Raw genomic sequence first — 20,697 nt, 5'->3', positions numbered from 1 at the left:
CATGTATTCATCCCAAAAGGCCAAAATCCTATGAATACCACCTGAACAACTGATAAAAAAGAATTTCTCATTTAAAATATGGTGAAATAGGAAAATCCATTTAGTATAACCAACGTAAGGTTAGAGGAAATAAATTAAATGATCAGTGTTCCTGACCTAACCATCCTGTGTATGCCAAAAATAACTCTCCTACTGCTCTTCCTAGAGATATCTTTCTTTCTTTGTGTACTGTAGGTCCTGCAGCCTAAAGTATTTCACAAGCAGTCCTGCTAACACCTCTGAATTCTGCCCTGCGCTGCCCTTCCTTGTGTCTCTACTCAGCTCTGTGAAGCTATTTCAGTCCCTACCTATTTATAGTGATTCCTTTCCTGTATTCTTAAAAGAAAAGAAAAAAAGTTCATTCCTTTCAGTACTAGTTTATTCTATGTGACTGCATAACCTGACAAGATCAGAAACAGAATATAAGACAATCTACTAATTTTTGAGTTTAATATTCTCAGAAATATATTGAAGGAAAGAGGCAAAATAACTAACTGGGTGTAGGGAACTATCTTGATGCTTCTAAAAAAATTACTTCCCTGAGAAACACTTTGTGTGACCTGAGAGCAAAATGCAATATATAGAATTTGAGGAAAAGTTCTTGAATCTTTGAAATGTGGTGTGGTCAAGACTATTTTGGGAAAAGAGTTGCTCTCACGGGTCTTTTAATGAGTACAGATAAATCATTTCTGTCTGGATTGTATTCTGTGATGCAGAGCACCGTGAGTTTTCCAGAGTACTTTTCTAGGGAATAAAGTACATTAATAGTAGAGAAATCTAGTCATCAGTGGTGGAGATTCAACAGTGCTTCTCAAGAGTTCCATACTTTAGGTCTATGTTGGTGCTGTATTGGACAGTAAATACTAAAAATGATGCCATTCAGCTCAGGCTAGACTGGAGATGTCCTTCTCTTTTCAATGCCTAGTTGCCCATTCCTCCTTTGCTGAGGTAGTTTTAGAAGATCCAGACTTGAGTCCCTCAGAGAGTGGTTGTTTATAACATGTGTTCTGAAATGCATGCTAGAGACCACCCTAAATAAAAGCTGACTGCTATTCAAAACTGTAGAGCAAGGTAATAAAATTACAAAATGGTTTTAGTTGGAAGGGACCTTAAAGAACATCCAGTTCTAACCCTACTGCCATGGGCAGGTTGCGCAAAGCCCCATCCAACCTGACCTTGAATGCTTCCAGGGATGGGGCATCCACAGCTTCTCTAGGCAATCTGTTCCAGTGCCCATAGTAAAGAATTTCTTCCTAATATCTAATATAAATCTCTACTCTTCTAGATTAAAACCATTACCCCTTTTCCCTCCCCGACATTCCTGTAGGCCCTCTTTAGGTGCTGGAATGCCACTATAAAGATCTCCTTGCAGCCTTTCTTCTCTAGACAGAACAACCCAGCTCCCTCAGTCTCTCATCAGAGGTGCACCACCCCTCTGATCAACCTTTGGACCCTCCTCTGATCTTGCTTCAATAGATCCATACTCTTCTTAAGCTGCAGGGCCCACAGCTGAACACAGTACTGCAGGTGGAGTCTTAGGAGAGTAGAGTAGAGGGACAGAATCACCTCCCTCACTCTGTTCACCATGATTCTTTCAGTGCAGCCCAGGATGATTGGCTTTCTGGGCCACAAGTGCACATTGCCAGCTGAGGTTGAGTTTTCCATCAACCAGAAAACCCAAGTCCTTCTCGTCAGGGCTGCTCTCAATTCATTCTCCATCCAGCCTGTATCTGTGCTTCAGATTGTCCCAACTGAGGTTCAGGATCATGCACTTGGCCTTGTTGAACTTCAGGAGGTTTGCACAGACCCACCTCTCAAGCCTGCCGAATTCCCTCTGGATGGCATCCCTTCCCACTAGCATGTTGACTGTACCAAAAAGTTTGGTGGTGTTGGCAAACCTGCGTAGTGTTCAGTCAATCCCACTGTCCGTGTCACCGATAACAATATTAAATAGAGCCAGTCCCAATTCCAACCCCCAAGGTGTACCACTTGTTACTGGCCTCCACCTGAGCATCAAGCCGTTGACTGCAACTCTTTGAGTGAGACCAATTCCTTATCCACTGAGCGGCCTATCTATCTCAGATCTCAGACCAAATGTGCAAGGAAGTATATTAAACCTCTGAGTTCTTGTCCTAAAATTCTAGTCAAATCAACTAATGTCTTAAACCAACAGAGTCTCCTCAAGCATACTTTTGCAACAGTGTATAATGGCATATTGTACACTATTGTCTTTCCTAGGCTTCTACTGACACTGATCTATCACAATGTTCCTATCTCTATGCCTAAAAATCTTACCTGTATCTCTTGTTATCCACAGGTACAATGTCCATAGCAATATAATACTGCTGGTGAGGATCCAAACCTGTGATTTTCACCCTCATGGCTGGAAACATTCTCCTAGGAAAAGAAGAATAGAAATAGGGGAGGAAATGGTGAATAAGGAAGCTGAATGGGCTCTTTGACCTTCCTCTGACACCAGAATCATGCCACTTTACAAAGATCACTTCTTGGCATGACACCTCTGGACTCGGTATGGATAGCAAAGATTGCTCTGGCGGTGGTTTGAATCTTCTTTGCTGTTGTTTTTTCTGTTGTTGTTGGTGGTGGTTTGTTTTTGTTTTTATTTTTTTCCATTTAAGAAAAGGAATAGCATGATAACAACCTGTGGGTGACAGTTAGGCACTACCAGTCAAGCACTCTCTCTTCCTGACTCCTAGCAGACAGCCCTCCACACAAATTGTCCCTCAAATCCATGCTCCTCTCTAGGTGTTTCAGTATAGATGTGGGCAGTATATATATTGTTTTTTGGGTTTTTTTTCCATCTAGCATTATGGTCTCATGTCACACCAAATGCTTCCTTTTGAGAAAATTACATTTCAGTATGGATTTTAATTGTACTGGAATAATATCTAAAGCAAAACCATAATCGTGGAAAAGTCTCTTGCCTTCATGCTTATAGACACTTAAGAAAAATGTGCCTTAAATTAATTTGCTTTTTAGGCCTATATTTCACAACTAACAGAAACACTGGCAGTATCACTATGGCTTTCCTGAAGTCTAAGCAGTATTTTTTGAAAACCTTTTTGTAAATGTCATCTTTTATGTGATGTTTGATCCCATTACATCTTAAGTTTTTTCTTCTGATAGCTAAGTTATGAAGCTTCTACAACAAAAATTAATTTCCATCCTTTCTTTTCTTGTCTGAGCACAGGAGAGCTGTGCTGCACACTGGTCACTGTTCTCGAAGTGTGTACAACAAACCTTGAGCTGAGATCCCACAAGAAAGTATTATTCAGTTGTACTACCTCTGCCCAGAAGATATGGAGCTTTGTTGAGAGAAACTGAAAATGTTGAATACTGATATGTCATTACATGCTGATCCTCTGACAGGGAGATGTCTCCATATGGAATGAGAGTAGGCTGTATGAAAGGAGGATATTAAAGGGGAAATAAATAGTATTAAAGTGATTGTGACAGAATTATAAAAATTGTATAGAATAAACCTTTGTCCACTGTTTCCAGAGGCCTCCTTAGAAACCACTGTGACATTTTGCCTTCTGTTTAGTGAAGAGTAGTGAAAAGTCTGAGAAGGTTTACATCGCCACCCAACATTTTTATTTCTTGAAGAATTAACAATAGACACGGCCTGGAGGAGGGGAAAAGAGGAATGTTTGTGAACTTCTCCGAACATGCCTTTCAAAAGCTGTACTGTGACTATAAGAAGTTATTTAATTCTTTCCCATCTGCACTACATATATACGCTCGGAGAAAAGGGTGGGAAGGAAGAGGCTGATGCTCAGCATTCATCCTGCCCACAGCTCTTCCATTTCAGGACACTGAGAGGCAAAGTTCTGATGTATTAGTAACTGAAGCTTCCTTGGAAAAGGGCATTCATTGCAGAGGCGGGGAGAACATCACCCCACAGCTGCCAGCACACAGCTAGAGTTCTGAGAGACATAAAAGTGTCAGAAAAACTGCCTGCAGAAACCCTTCAAGGAGAGAGTAAATTTGTGCAGCTGATGGTGTGAGTTTGCTAGATGAACAGTTTGGGGGGGGGGGGGAATGAAATAATGAATAGTCTTCAGTGGCTTGAGGGCATTACCTTGTTTCTACCACAATGGCTCATTAAATCTGCCAAACCAAATGGGTACAGAATGTGGTGTTTTACAAATCCACTCTCCTTAATTGGATAGAGGCGGCTTGGGAGTAGCTTAAGAGGTGGGTCATGTTTCAGAGGGTTGATGAGAAATACAGGATTAAATCTGAGTCTCTTTGGGTCTAAGTCTACATACTACATTGGGAAAACTGAATGCTGTGTGTTCCCAGCAACTCTCTTCAACACTGCAACCCCGTGTAAGGTTGCAATATAGCTTATGGGGTTGTTTGCTTATGAAATACCTTGTAAAAGATTACCACAGACCATTCAACAGGCTTAGAGGCTAATCTCTAAAATGACTAGAGAGATCTCAACTGATCCCACCGCTTTCTCTAAGGTTTAAGTACATTTTAAAAATTTTGTAAAATATCACTGTTTTGATTTTCTGTGGGTGTAAAAATAACTTAGGTTTCTTTGACATAAGCATGTGGCCTGGAACTATCACAGCATGTCTCCAGCAGCACTGCTACATTGTCCCTGGAAAGGGGAAAATGGAAAAGGCAGAAATGAACAGTAGCGACTGAAGGACTCAGGTGGAACGTGGTATAAGTCCCTGTGCTCTATGTGTGAAGTTTTAGAGTGGGCACTTCACATTAGAGGATAAGAAATTAAAAGGTACCTGGCAGATTATCTCAAAACACAAGTGCAATTCCTTGAAGATGTTCAAACACTTGAAATACTCCTGCACAGACAGCTTTGTGAGATGAAGTCAGAGGATAGTTTAAAAGAACTGACAAAATTTACCACACAGTTTTCATGAATGTTCAGCATAATGATTTATACACTGCTTAAACAACAACAACAAAAAATTAACTTCAATGGGATTTAATTTGCTTAAGGGTGACATCTGTTAAATGTAAACCCTCAAGTGAAAATATGTGTTCTTCAACTGCAGCAAAAGACCATTTGTTTTTGGTACAATCTTACTGACAGTAACAGAGACATTAGTCACTTTCCATTCATAACAAATCTGATTAAGAAACTCTGAAAAATATTCAGACTGATTTAGACTTGCAGATTAGGTGTAAATAGTGTTTACAATGTGCAGAACTCTACAGTGTAACCTGAATTTATAGCTATTTTATACCTCATAATTCCTTGCCTTTTAAGTCGGTGCCAAATGAATATTTGTTTATAAAAACAAACTTGTGAGGAGTTAAAGTGAGGGACAGGAAGGGAAGACAAGAAATCTTCATCAGAGTTCCACTAAATCCCTGCTGCTGCCTCTAACTGAAAAGCACCATGGGACTCTTGCTTCCTTCCACTGGAAATAGAACAATTATTTGGTAGTGTAAACAGCCCCAAGTTTGTGTTTCAAATAACTCAGGCTCATAGTATAAGGAAGGCAAAGAAACACCAGTCAAAATACCACTTAACATATCAGGAGACACAGAGGAGCTAAAAGATGGCAAGGCCATCTCTTGCATTTACTGCTGTTTTTTTCTTCTGCTCTTATTACTGAGCCAAGCATGAACACCCAGGTTTGAGACATCTCTCAGTACAGGTGTGGCAGCTATGATAAGACTCCTGTGATTGTTGCCCTCATTTCTGAGAAGAAATCCCAAATTTGATAAAAATAGAACCTGTATCCCCAGAGGAACACCTTCTGGTTGTGCCTGTGAGCTTGGTCATCCTTGTGTAATCACCCCCATGAACTGCACAATAACGTTTCCCTCCTAAGGCAGGACTCAAAACATTCACTGTAGTAGAAGTGCATCCCCCCAGTAATAACCGCTCATTGCTTTCCCATTTGGGCAGCACTTCTATGCAGTGTTCAACTGTTAACCCTGCAGCTCAGATTACCATGGTCTTTAGCTAGGAAATGTGTAGAAGAATTCAGATTTCTGCGCTTATGTTGCTAGTATACATGCATGCATGGTGAAGGAGAGTAGAGAAAAAGAGTAAAATACATTTTTAGGAACAGTTGCTTTAAATTAGGATGATCTGGGGCTTAAGGTGAGCTTATTTTATTTTGTACAGTTTAAAGCTCCCTTTCAAACCAAAAGGAGGTAAAAGTGATTGTAGGTTTGAATGCACTGCAGCTGACAGAAAGCCATTTGCATCTTTTGCAAAAAGAACAAAGGACTCTTGTTATGAGAACCTTATTAAGTCTGAATAACAACATTCTGGTAGAAAGAAAGAAGGGAAAAGTTCTAAGAGGACCGTAGTCTGTTTATGGAAACAGACAAAAAAATAGGCATATATAAATACAACTTCAAGAAAAAAAAAAAAAAGCAGATTTAAATGTGAGTGGAAGTGGAGTTTGAAACTTAGAAAACGTAGTAGGCGTGACTTAAGCAGGATATAGCTCCAGAAATGTTTGAAAAGAGGATGGAGGCTAGAAACTAGCATTAATCAGTAAGAGCAAAAAGACTTTATGAAAACAAGCAGGAGCCAAGCAGTGTCTTACCAGTCTAGAAAATTAAGGAGCTGCTGTACTTACAGGCAACAGAGTCTGCAATTATAAGGGCTTTCAAAACAAGAAGGCCTTACAGGATTCACATAGTGTTTCTAGAGGGAAAGTGACAAAAAGAGAACAGTCTTCCCTGGAGAAGGAAGAAATTGCAAATGAAGCTGTACATCTCTCACAATTTCAATAAATAATAGCAAATCCTCAGCAGATAATAACAATTCATGCGTCTCTTTGTCAGAAATCATACCATCTAATCTATGGTATGCACTATGTATCATGGACCCCATGTCACAGAATCATAGAATGGCCTGGGTTGAAAAGGACCTCAAAGATCACCTAGTGTCAACCCCCCTTCCATGGGCGGGGTCGCCAACCACTAGACCAGGCTGCCCAGAGCCCCATCCAGCCTAGCTTTGAATGCCTCCAGGGACGGGGCATCCACAACCTCTCTGGGCAACCTGTTCCAGTGTGTCACCACCCTCTGAGTGAAAAACTTCCTCTTAAAATCTAACCTCTGTCTCCCCTGTCTTAGTTCAAAACCATTCCCTCTTGTCCTATCACTATCAATCTGTGTAAACTGTCGTTCCACCTCCTGTTTATACACTCCCTTCAAGTACTGGAAGGCCACAATGAGAAGAAATCAAATTCAGTTCTCATCCATCACAGACACATCCTCTCTGAAAAAGGGAATGTTTAACCAACAATGTTAAACATTTAACTAGTCTATTTTTTTCAAATATGTAAAAACTGTCCCAACAAACATATGTCCTAGGTAAATAAATTGACCAGATCTTCTTTATGCTTTGCAATGGTTAACTTTAAAATTTAGTCAGCAGAAAAAATCTCCTCCAATACTGTTAAAATTACCACTGGAAATAACATTAAATGGTAAAGACATACACATTTAGTAGCATTTAGTAGCTACATATGGGGACTGCCCTGAAAGTAATGCCTCCTGTTTTATTATGTTGGCCCATGTCAGAGGAGAAGGTTGGTGATATGGCAGTATAGGCTGGACTTCTATGCCAATATCTCATTACATTTTGTTGCTGTGTGATAGATGGCAGCAGAGGAGCAGTCTGACAAAATGATGTCTGACATGGAAGGGAGGATGAAGCAAAGACGTGTCATGGAATTCCTCCATGCAGAAAAAAAATGTACCCACTGACATTCATCAATGTTTTTCTGAATGTTTATGGAGACAAAACAGAGGATGTGACCACAATGAGGCAGTGAGCCGTGTGTTTCAGCAGTGGCAATGGCGATGTGAAAAACAAGCTGTGTTCTGAACAGCCATGCCCAGCTGTCACACCACAAAATGAAGAGCCTCTCAATCAGCTCATCCCCAAAAATCAGCGGAATACAATCATGGAACTGTGTACAGAGCTAAATATCTGTTTCAATGCATTGGAAATGATGGTGGCAGCATTGGAATATCACGAAGTTTGCGGCAGGTGGGTCTCATGAATGCTCACACAGGAACAGAAAAAATATGCATGTTCAAATATGTTAGGCTCTGTGGAACCACTATGGGGCCAAAGGTGGCAGTTTTCTGGATCACATCATTACCAGTGACAAGATGTTGTGTCACCACTATGAGCTACAGTCAAAATAGCAGTCCATGGAGTGGTGATATATGAATTATGCATGGAATAATAAGTTCAAGATGCAGATTTCAGTGGGTAAAGTGATGTGCACTCTCTTTTGGGATAGGAAAGGGGTGAGCCTTCTGGATTTCCTTGAACCATTCGACTCTGACACATACATTGTGCCACTGACAAAGCTGAAAGCTCAAACTTCCAGAGACAGGCCAGAAAAGAAGACAATCTTTCTCTTGTAATGTGACAGTGCCAGGCCCATACCAGTCTGAAGTTCATGGAGCACATTGTCAGTCTTGGCTGGACTGTCCTAAAACACCCACTGTATAGTTCACATTTGATGTCTTCTGACTTCCATCTGTTCAGGCTGATGAAAGATGGACTGTTTGGGCAACATTTTCCTAGCAACACATCATCATAACCACTGTGTAACAGTGTGTCACCTTCACTGTTGCTGATTTTTATAAGCAAGACATGCAGGGTCTTGTTCTTTGCTTGTGAAAATGCAAAGCTAATTGTGGACTATGTTGAAAAACAGTTTTGTAGCTATCAAATTGTGTTATTGCTCTCTTTGTATCTGTTGTAGTTTCCAGGGAAATAAATAGGGGGTATTACTTTTGGAGTGACCTACATAGATTTTGTGGGTACAGTCAGTGATGAGCTTGATGACTGTGAAGACAAAAGAAATAATAAACATCTTCATTCAAGGATAAGGGATATGATTTAAACTTGTAAAGAATATATGATTTGCTCATTATGTTAAGGTTTGCACCATGGTGCATGGGTTTTTGTTAGTGGAAAAATTGTCAAGATTGGAGCTTGCAAATGCTCTCTAACTTGCCACTTGAGAATGCTATTAATGGTCTTACAGAAAACCATATGTTAAATCTGATAAATGTTTCCTACAACTCTTACAGACTTTCCTACACCTATTCTCTAAAAAAAAAATCAAAATACATATTATTTTGGGCTACTTAAATAAAGTTAGTCTTTCTAAACACCTCTGATAGCTCTGATTCCTCTTTTTTTTTAACCTATCCAAACATTTCAGCCTGTTTTTTTTCCATGAAACCATTCTTCTATAGAACCTCTTCCAAAACTCTCAAGGCTTCTGTGAGAAGAAGTGTTAAACAATTTGTAAAATTACAGTGGCTTTGATGTTGCAAATTTTTGAGTGATTTTTTTTTTTTAAAGCTGTAATTACCATGTAGTTTTTTAAGATCCCAGAGAGGTCAGCTACTTCATTTAGAAATGTGATCTTCATATCAACAAGCTCTGGTCATTTTGCTGTGCACTTATACATTTCAAAGTATTAATGCTGCTGTTAATCCTATCCACTCCACTTATCATAAAAGAATGAACTTCTCCTCCACCCCTCAAGGAAAGAAAAATAAAATAAAATAAAAAAGGAAAAAAATTATGGAAAATTTGCCCTCTGCATTTCTGCAATAGGGGCTGAACACCACTTGTGACGGCCGCGCAGTTCGTTCCCATTGAACAACCCTGTCCATGGTGCTGATATTCTTAACAGCAAGATAAATCGCTATTAAAATATAGTTTAGTGGAAGAAAGGAAAATGTTATCACAAACATGTCTAAAAATTTAAACTATTTAATACATTGTGAGACCTAGAGATTTTCAGCTAATTTCAAGTTGTTCTTTGATGAACAGATTTCTAGCCGTTATTTTAATAATAGACAGCAATGAGACACCCAAATAACAGGAAGGCAGAGTGAGTTTCAGGTTTTTATTTTTTAATCTGGCTATTAGTGACTCTTCCTAGCCACAGATGACACGAGATCATTTGCAATAGCAGAGGTAAATACTAAACCTCCTCTTCTATAATACAGGAAATCATTAGAATTTATCTATTCAGAATTGCAGGAATACATGATTTCATAGCAATGGTGAGATTAAACAAGAATATGTATAGGATTAAATCAGCTGGGTCATGAAGTGCTAATGGAACGTGAAAAGAAACTCTAATGGCTCATCCCCAAATTCATAACTCGTCTCAAATTCAGTGAAACCAGCGACACAAGGATCATTTCCTTATTTATTTGCTTTGAGGAAAGATTACCCTCAACTGCTTCCTACAGTTGTAAGTTACCCTTTGAAGCCATTGATTCAGGCATGATTATGGAATCATTTTACTGATCTTCATAAAACTGGTAGGATATACAGCTGTGAAAATCTGACAATCATTTACATTTCTTTCCTCAGATATTTATCCCCTTGGGCATTTCATTAAAAAAAAAAAAGAAAAAAAAAAAAAGGTAGTTTATTTGTTTTGTTCTGATTTTTTTTTAACTACACAGAATAGAGGTATCTTACCTGCCTGCTTTCGTGATGATCATCTCTGTCCCAATGTCATGAAATCTTTTCCAGAGGTCAGCACACTGCAGTTCTACCTGGATCTCTTCCATGGATGAAGGTGGAGGAGGCTGAGGACCTGATCCACCAGATGTAAGGTCAGAATGGGAGCCAAATGAGCAAGATGTTCTTTCTGCCAACACCTCTGTGTCTGACCCAGTGCTCTGCTCTGAGTCTGCAAAGTAAACACACCAGGTAAGACAATGCAGATCTACCTGCTGTGAGTCAAAAAGGGAGAGAAGAGGAAAGCCAATAAAGGAGGTGCTAAAGAGTAGTGCAATTGGCTTTTTTATATATGGTTTGTCGTGATTTATGATCTGATTTTGATCTTTGGGCTTCCAACATAACATCTGGCATTCTTGTAAAGCTTTACAAACAGATTTTAAAAGACCCTCCACATAAAATATAAATAGTAACAAACATCAGTGCAATGCCAGGAATTGAACACAAAATATAGATGAAAAAAAGTGAAATGAAAAAAAATAATAATAATTGAATCCATAGTTTCATTTCAAGTTTAAATGGGCTCACTGGAAAACTACATTCCATTTAATTGAACATCCTCCCGCACAACTATTCAAGAATTGGTTATTTTTAAACAACTTTTTTTTCCTTTCAATATCCTTGTCATCAAAAATAATGAGCATTTTGTATTTTGCTATTTGGCAGTACCATTTTGGAAATGTGTTTTATTTGTTTCTATAACATTTTTCGGAACAATGATGTTTCCTGGGAAAATAACCATGCAGCTTTTGGTGAGGAAAATGCTCTAGGCTACTGAACAACAAAAAGGGAAGATGGTAAACATATGGAATAAGTTACGAAGAATACTAGATGAAGAGAACAGCATAAAACACTGCACAAGACAACCATCTCACTTTAAGGGGGGAAAGAAAAGTAAGACTTGTTAAAAATAATGAAAGAAAGCAAACAAAAAATTGAGGCTGGACTAGGTTAACACTACAGACTGGCATGTTGAGCCACGTATCCTTATCTTTGCCAAAATATCTCACATATGAATAAGATAGATACGTTACATGTAGCGTATCAGGTGGAATTTTTGCAATAAGTAGTGTTTCATTGCAACAGGGTGTACATCCACATTACATCAAAATAATTCACAGTTCATTCTGTAGAGCAATGTGTTCACATTTAGAATCTGAGTTTTAACAAATTGACACAAGTATTATATAGATGATCAAGTGAGCAATAAACTGATGTGAAGTGCTCAGTCAAATGGATCAAGAAGAGTTCTGTAGATTTCAAAGTCGGTACAAAATCAGTACCATAGATTGTCCTCATTGATCACCTAAGTGCACACATGCCAGTGAGGGAATAGAACAGCTATTATATAGAAACTTAGGGAGACACAAAGCAACAATCTGTGATAAAAATGTGGTGAAATGACCACAGCTAAATTTCCTTCCATATCAACAAGGGCTAAACACTCTTTAGTAACTCTGAGGTCATGCAGGCTAGGTCTCAGTTTTAAACTGTCTCTGAGACAGTATCTTCCAGAGTAGCTTGCACACCACTGCAGTGTGCCATAGGGAAGAAGAGGCTGGGAATGCAGATGTCACCTGCAGAACCACCACCCCCAAAGAAACATTCTGGAAAATTTGTACTGCTACAATGGAATGGACATAAACAGTTTGGCTGATAGGATTTGAGAAACTCAAAGCCCAAGAGCCATCAGGAAGCCTTTATCTTCTAGGAGAACCCTAAGTGGATTGGATAATAAACTTGCTTGAAGGACACAGTCAATAAACTTTGACAGCATTTAGGCAATATGCATGCATGATGCAGAAATTCTGTAGGACATTGAAAAGATTTTGTATGTACCATCTCCAAATCATTTTGAATATGTGGTCCCTTCTGTCTCCCACTGACATCCAAGTTGGGCTGAAGCTACAACAGATCTGTCTCTCTAAAGGAATAGCACAAACCAACCAAGAGAGGGCTACTACATTGAGACCAGTATTACACCTAACACCAGTACCATAGACACAATCTAATTCAAGATAATAAGGGATAACCTGCTGGGATTCTGTGACAGAGAGCTAGAGAATCAATGCAAAATTACAGAGGGATTAAGACATTTGGTGCCTGCATAAGAAGCCCAGTGATGCAGGAATAAATCTACATCCTCTAGTTCAAATGATTCCTTTTCAAAGGGCTGGAGGGGATGAGCCTGAGTATGCAACGTTTGCTTTTCTAGTGATGTTTAATTATTTTATCCTTTAAGGAGAAGCAAGATTATGCTTCTTACATCACTTTAAGACCAATTTGTATACCTACTCATGAGATGAATCATTAACCAATAGTCTTACATCTTCTTTGGGTTCCTAAGAAAGTGAAGGTAAACTACCATGGGACAAGTAAACATCTGAGAGAATGGGATGGAGGGAAAAGCTTCCATTATAGAGTCCTTCTCCTTGAATGACGTATTAATCTGGGAGTTTGCATACAGGTGAAGTATTTTAGGACACATCACCTGTCTGATTCAGGCACGTTGAAACTGTATGTCCCCTGAAGCAGTATAGTAAATGGCCAACAGATGGCACATGGCTAGATGCTGTTCCAGCGTCATTTCAGCATTTTCTGGACAGCCTTTCAAAATGGGCATGTGGATGGAGTCTCAGAGAACCCTGGGAATTTACTGGAATTGCATGCCGTGAAAAATTAAACATCACTGGCTTAAGCCCCCTCTCACAGATTTTATGCTGATATCACTAAACTGATTTCAGCAGAGTTTTGGGGGAAGTTTTTGACAATGGTGGAAGTGGAAGTAGAGCCACATCCTTCAACATAAATTGCCATGCTAGCACAAATCAATAACTGCAAAAGGAATTAACTAATTACAGATATGCCAACATCTACCCAAACATGCAGCACCACATAGTGCAGAAAAAATATCTTCATTCAAATTATATTAGTTAGTGCCCTGAAACACGATCTATAGTACTGCAAGATAAATGCTCAGAACAGCAAGTACTTCTCTTTCCTTCAATTTTGGAAATGAAAGAGAGGGAGTCTAGAGTGCGGCTGCTCTTAGTTCAGTTTCAGTAGGTACTAAGATGAATTTTTTTTTTTCTCCTCAGGCTTTCCTGAGCTAAATCCTTCTGAATGGTGTCATCCAGTTGCAGACACTAAGTTCATTTCTGACCCAGGGAATTCAGGGAAAGTTAAATGTATCTAATAAATGAAAATCGTCTTTAGTGACATCCAGCTCTATAAGATAATGTGGATTTTAATAGGAGTTCCCTGTGTATGTTAGGATTCTGGATTAATGAAGAGACAGATATTGACATCTGCACATGAGCAACATAAGAACGATGTAGAGCGAACCAATCTCGATACTTCATGGTTGTTGGCACCTAGCACAGCTCAAGCCTCTCTGCTGCTCTTGTAATAAAACAGGACAGGAAGAAAATCTGAGTTTTCTTCTGACATTCACACTGGTAGCTTTGTTTACTTCAAGCATCAGCTTTAGTGTGATGCAACTTCATTAAGCCTAAAGGCATTATTTCTACATTATGTTGGTGTAAGCAGAAGGGAATTAGAGAATAGCTCCTGAAGCTCAAAAAAAAAGAGAACATACCTGTGAATGCCTTGAAGAAGAGATTGTGGCTGGTACTACATATTGTGTCCAACTAAAGGACAAACAGAAAGATTTCTAAGGATGTTTCTAATAGCTTCTTCTAGCTCCAAAGGGATAAGACAAGATTCCTTACCTTTCCTTAACAAGATAGCCAGTAAAAAAGCCCACATTTTGAATCCAAAGTCCAGCCACAGGGAAATGCAGAAACTTTGTGTTCTGTATTTCTTTCAGAGTTAGATCTTCTCTGACTACTGTCACAGGAACGCTGGTTCTCTAATGTTGTGTTAGGTTGCAATCTGCCACTTCTGGCTTATGTTAGGCAAATGGCAGTTGAAAGAGTTCTGTTTTTCTCTTGATAGAATACAGTCTTTTTAGTGAGACTTGGCCTAATCTATCAAAAAGAGACAGGTTCTTGCAAGCATTGTATTTCAAGGATCCTGAAACTTTCTAGTGGGGCACTACTAAGAAGTTCAGCAAGAACATCCATGGATTTCAGAAGCATTCAAAATAACTCTCTAAGGCCTGAAATATATCTGTCTTACTGCCACTGTGTGAAAGGCTGTTCTCTTTCTATTCCCCTGCTGAGTGGCTTCCTATTATCCTTTGTTACCATGCTAACCACGTATCCAGCTGGTACACTTTCACAGTGCTAGAGGAAAGGAAATTTCTTGGCCCTTCCAGCAACCTTGAGCCTATCAAGAAAACCACAGGTTCACTTGGAGAAGTGACCCTCAGAATTCCTAGGGATGCAGTGGCCATTGCTGAGATTATAAAGGAACACTGAGCAAGTTCAGATTTTTTTTTCTTAATCCTTTTCCCATTCCTGCTATCTCCAGTTCATCCTGGGAAACCTCAGCACATTACTTCTTCAGATTCACAAATTCCCAGGCTTCTTGTTGGCAGACAGGAATTAAAAAACACCATTCTCACAAGCATAGTGACTCTGAGGTCAGCATTCACACTGAATGCCTCAAGATGATGGTCAATAACTCCAGACAGCTTCCTGCACCAACACTATGTCCCGGGATCAGAATGCTCTTATACATAAAAACAAGATGTGAGTGACTGCCTTATTTCTATAGCTAAGTTCTCTATTATTCCCTACATTTTCATCAGTCTGGTACAAGAGATTGGTATGCGAGACATTGAAAGACATTAATTTTCTAAGCAACTTCATGCATGGATCTTCAGCAGATTTTTCTCTGCAGCTGGAACACAGCAGGGACGCTGTGCTCCATATTAAACCACTCAGAGTTCCGTTTAGCCCTTGACCATATCAAGAAGCTTGTGCATTCAACAAATGTTTTACTCCAAGGTATCAAAGAATGTAAACTACAGAAGTCAGAGTACGTACAAAAACCTCGTCTACATAAAACACCACCTACCCAGAAAAGCCCAGAAGTCTCTTTCTTTCTTTCCTCTCTTTTTTTTTTCAAATTTATGTGTAGATGTCTGATGTAGATCCTGTCAGATTCCATTAGCATAAAGATTTCTCTTGGGTGGAATGTGGCAGCTGTTACAAGCTGTTGGGGATTTGGGCTTGTTTTTTGGTTTTTTGTTTTGTTTTGTTTTGTTTTGTTTCAACTGTTCACTTTTGTATGCAAAGTTTGTGAACATTTAGTGCAACAGGTGATTCTTCCTTCACTCCTGCAGTGGATTTGATGGCAGCCAAGGTCTACAAATTACAAAGATAGTACAGAATCCTGGACATGCACATTCAGAGAAAGCTCGGGGGTTGCCACTCTTTTCTGTGAACTCAGCTGAAATCAGCATAGAGACATTACAGGAATCCAGATATAAATTGCAAAACCCTATGGAAGTTAAAACACAGAAACATACTAAGACTGAACAGTCTGGAAGAGTAGAGTTTGCCTAGCCATGGTTTGACGGCTGCTGATGCAACTACTTAGATATATAGCTGGTTTCTCCCTGATAACTAACACATGGGCAGAAGCTGAACAAAGCCACCAGGAACTTCAAAATTACACAAGATGTTCTGCAATAGCACAGGCAGCAAGAAAGCAGAGGTGAATCAAGCTGAGGTTCAGCAAAGCCACTGAGATTAGTATGGCCAGCAATTGCCTCTGCTGCAAGCAAGGGCTTCTGAGCAGTTCATAGGTGATTTTAAACATATGCACTGAACAAATAACACAAAGATAATTCTGCAGATATCCTTATGTATTGTATTATTCCCCTGAACTTTTTTGCATTCCTCTATCATATTAATTGTGCTTTCTTTTAGCATTAGGCCCTTTAACAATTGCATGCTAGAATCTGTAACATTTATCACTGATAATATCTTTTTTTATTACATTAGTGGCCACAAGTTGAAATCAATTTCAAGATTTTCTAGTCTTAGGGCAGTATAAGCATGTCCAAATCCAGAACTTCGTCAAAACCAGTGCTACATTACAGTCTCAGACAGCATAAAGTAGTGTTAAATAACATTTCCAGAACTTCTTATGAAACCAGAGAAAAACAAAATGGCACTAACGTCAGCAAAACTCAAAAAAGAAAAACTAGAAGCCAGAATTATTATCTCACTTTATAGACAGGAAACTATTGTGTAACTGGTCTCTCCAAAAGCAATGCCTCCTATTTATTTTCATGAAAAATACAATAGATACCAAGAGCACAAAAACACTGTTTGACAGAGCAAATGCTCAGCTACAAAACACTATTTTTCAACACATTTTCAACCACCTTTAGCTATGCATTTTTGCCAGTGATGAACAGGAGCCTGCATGCCATGTTCATCAAAATCTGCACCAGCAGAGGTAACATACTGTCACTGTCACCACTGCTGAAATGCACCACTCACTGCCTCCCTGTGCTCACACGCACTGTTCGGTCTCCACAAGCATTCAGCAAGCACTGATGAATGTCAATGGGTGCAATTTTTTCCATATAGAGGAATTCAGTGACACACCTTTGCTTCATACGCTTCCATGTCAGACACCATTTTGTCAGACTGCCCCTCTGCTGCCATCTGTCACATGGCAACAACATATAATGGAATATTGTCGGGAAGGTTCAGTATCTACTGTCGTATCACCAACATCCACCTCTGACATCATGGACCAACATAATAAAATAGGAGGAGCCCTCATAGGTAAATGAAGCAACCCAATATGGTGACAAATGAAAACCATTAGAGACAAGCTGATTCTGAAGCAAAGAACTTCTCTGGAACTTCACCCTCAACATTTTCTTCATTCATATAAATCATAATTTTAAAAGACATTTTCATAAGATTCCTTGAGCAAGTAAAGCCTGTGAAATATACTCAAACTGATGGTTGTTTGTACCAAAATAAAGACTAACTATAAGGCCAGAATGATGGCAAGCATAACTAGTAGAAGAATATAAAAGCAAATACAACAGCAAAAACACAGTGGCTTTGGCGCTAAATGCAAGTCTTGCATCAACCTGACTGTCCAATGCCAAGAACTGACTGCCTCTGCCTTGGCTTACTCCGTATAAGATTTAACAAACCTCAGCAAAGAAAAAATCACCCTGATTCGCTGGTATGCTCCAACTGCTCTGTTCCACTCCAGCAAAGGAAAACAGTTGTAAGCCTGGTTTGAACAGCAAGTTAGATTGGGTTTGTGGCTTCTCAGTTTTGGCAAAGATGTACAAAGCAGCTGGAGTTTGCTAGCATTCTTAGCCTCAAAAGTTCAATCTCAAAAGTTAACTCTTGCTCCATCCAGGAAAAAGAACATCAGTCACAGTTAATCTTTGAAGTGATTTTTAATCTCACAATCTATTGCCATTTTTAAGACTACACAGATAAAGAGAACTTACACATTTTGCCCACATACTGTTTAGGACCGGATATTCAAGAGTTCAGCTCCATTTTCAAGCTGCATCATCTAAGCATGGGGATGCTGACTGCTGGGCTCTGAAGTTATCCTTGGCAAATACAAATTCTCATTACAGAAGTGTAAGCTAGGTGGCCAAGAGTGTTCTGAGCAGTTCCACAGCACAGGATTTCTTTGTGGGCTTCATATGTAATCCAAACAAATTATGTTAAGAAAATTGTCCGCAGCTCATTGGTCTGTGCTTTAGATCAACGAAACCATCACAACCAAAAATATCTCATTGAACAGCTGCCAATCAAAAGACTGTTTTATAAGCCCTCTCATCTCTGGATTGAAGTAACTTGTTTGCTTAAAAGTATTTTGTAAGTATAACCTTTCCCAAGCAAAAGTTTCTGGTAATCATCTTTCAGAAGAAAAAAATATCAGTAAGTAACAAAACTTGGGCTTTTTATTTGATGTCATATTGTTGTCTTTCAGAAAACAAAAAATAACTTGGCTCTTCAGTATCTTAAGAAAAGCGTAATTTGAAATTTCAGTATAGAAGGATCCAAGAGATTCCTACAAGTCCCCAAGGAAACTCTTTGCAGCTGTCACTCAGTGTTGCCTTAGACTGGAAAAGAAAGATAGCTCAGTAGCAAATATTCAGAAAGGCCATACTCAAAACGGAAATGGTTTAGAAAGAGTATACAAAAAATAAGATTCAGTTAAATCAACAGATAAAATAAAAGAGTGTAAAATTCAGTAAAATCCAGGAGAGCACAGAGAATGCTAACTTTCAAAAATACGAGAAGTACTAGGGAGAAAGTGGGATGTTATTATAAGAAGGAGGTAACATTGATGACAACTTTAATCTGGCCAAGATCCTGAACTGTACAGACTACAGAGAGTTTGTCTGGCCAATGTCCAAGAGTTTGTGTAAAATTAAAGAGTGGAAACACACTTGAAAGCAAGGGAAACAAAAAAATATGGTACCACGTATTAGATATATGCTGTAGCCTGTAAACATGGAGCCATTATTCTTACAAATAAAACCATATAACAAATATTTAGAAACCAAACTAAACCAAAATTTTGGCACTAAGTAACCTCAAATTGTGCAGGAGTTCAAAACCAGATCCTAGGCTTGTGGCAGGCCCTTCCCTGATAGGAACAGGCACAAGCTCTTGGACAGTCTGTCTCTGGATTCTGTGGCTTGGATGTCTCCCTGATGGCCACATATATATACATACATATATTTATAAAGAAAACACTATCAGCTCAGGACACTATCAGCACACAGGGTTAAGGCTGCAGAGATATCTGTTCTCCCAGAGACCAGACTATGAAGTCCATAAAAGGTTTCCCTCTTTTTGTAGGTAGGAATACTGCTCAAACAAATGATGACTAACATTTTAAATATCTGCAAGCTGAAGATAATTGGTGGCCTGCAAACCACAGGGAAAGAGACATTACATACGTTTCCCTATACCATGGTGATTATCATGACAGCAATATCAGGGAGCCAGGTGGCATCTTCATAATGAGAAATATCCAAACCTTTCCTGACTCCCACTGAGCAATAGGAACTGTTGTCATATGGCAGCAAGTTCCACAGTGTAATTATGCACAGAAGAGAAAGGGTCCTTTTTCACTTATAACGACACCTGTCTGTTTATGTTTAGGTGTCCATTTGCTGTAGTGCTGTAATGAGATAAATACCACTCTACGTGTTTCTTGTATTTCCTTTCAGAAGATAATCATTAGGAAACATCCATGGAAATGGTTTTGCAAGATAAATAAGAAGCTCACTCCAACTGAGCTGAAGTTTTGAGACCAAATTGTTCGCTTTATTCACAACCTACAATTTTATTTTGGGAAAACAGTAGTTATCAGACTAGTTCTGTTGACTGATGTTTGGGTTTGCAATTGTTCAACAAATCATTAAGCTCAATTTTTTCATCCACATGCTTCATTATCCAAGCTTTCTTTCAGACCACTGACCCACCCACATATCCCTTTCTGAATCAGGCTTCGGAGACTATCTGCCTTAGTGCAATTATTACGCTGTATATAAACTAATCAACTATAATACAAATCTTTTATATTTTATTTATATATTTTATTTATAAGAAATATTATATTATATTTTATTTATAAGAAAGCTCTTCCGTGTCTCTAAACATTTTAGTTGCCCACTCTCTGAATCTGTTCTCTCTTTATTATATACACACACAGAGACAGGTAAATATATGTATGAGATTGGTTCTTAAAAATGTATTTGGCTTTTAAGTCAGTGATCTGCCCCTGACCCATATAGCAGAAATTATAGTATTTTCAATGGCACTTTCCACCAGGATATTTCTTGCAACCTAGCATTCTGTTTGCTGTTTTGATCACTTCCACAGGCTGACCATATGTTTCCACTAAACTGTTCACAGTGACCCTGGGGTATTTTTTGAAAGTGATAAACATATTCCTCCTTTCATTTGTTTCACATGCAACAGACTTGCATTCAAACCAGACCATTTTCCTCCTTCTGACTATGCAGTCATGTGGGAAGAGTAGAGAGAGAAGTTTCTCCAGAAACACCAGAGCATAGTGCTGAGCTCTAGCATTTCAACAGCCAGCAATTAACATTAAAAATATTTCTAAAAGTAAGTGATAAAACAGAGAAAGGAGAACAACAACACAAAAGCACTAAAGAACATCACCCTTGT

General features: G+C 38.9%; 1 protein-coding gene across 1 annotated transcript in view; it reads right to left on the bottom strand.

Annotated features, from left to right (window-relative positions):
* The window catches only part of TBX15 (T-box 15), an 89,381-nt gene that overhangs the window by 26,935 nt on the left and 41,749 nt on the right, over window positions 1–20,697 (bottom strand). Inside the window, exons 2-3 of the mRNA XM_021384721.1 lie at window positions 10,541–10,754; window positions 2,335–2,436 (exon numbers count right to left, since the gene is read on the bottom strand). Coding sequence (XP_021240396.1) covers window positions 2,335–2,436; window positions 10,541–10,754 — 316 coding nt within the window. The remainder of the gene's footprint in view (window positions 1–2,334; window positions 2,437–10,540; window positions 10,755–20,697) is intronic.

The sequence above is a fragment of the Numida meleagris genome, chromosome 1 (genome assembly GCF_002078875.1).
Source record: "Numida meleagris isolate 19003 breed g44 Domestic line chromosome 1, NumMel1.0, whole genome shotgun sequence".
NCBI classification, from domain to species: domain Eukaryota; kingdom Metazoa; phylum Chordata; class Aves; order Galliformes; family Numididae; genus Numida; species Numida meleagris.
The sequence above is the reverse complement of the archived record's forward strand: the minus strand, read 5'-3'. Positions and strand labels throughout refer to the sequence as shown.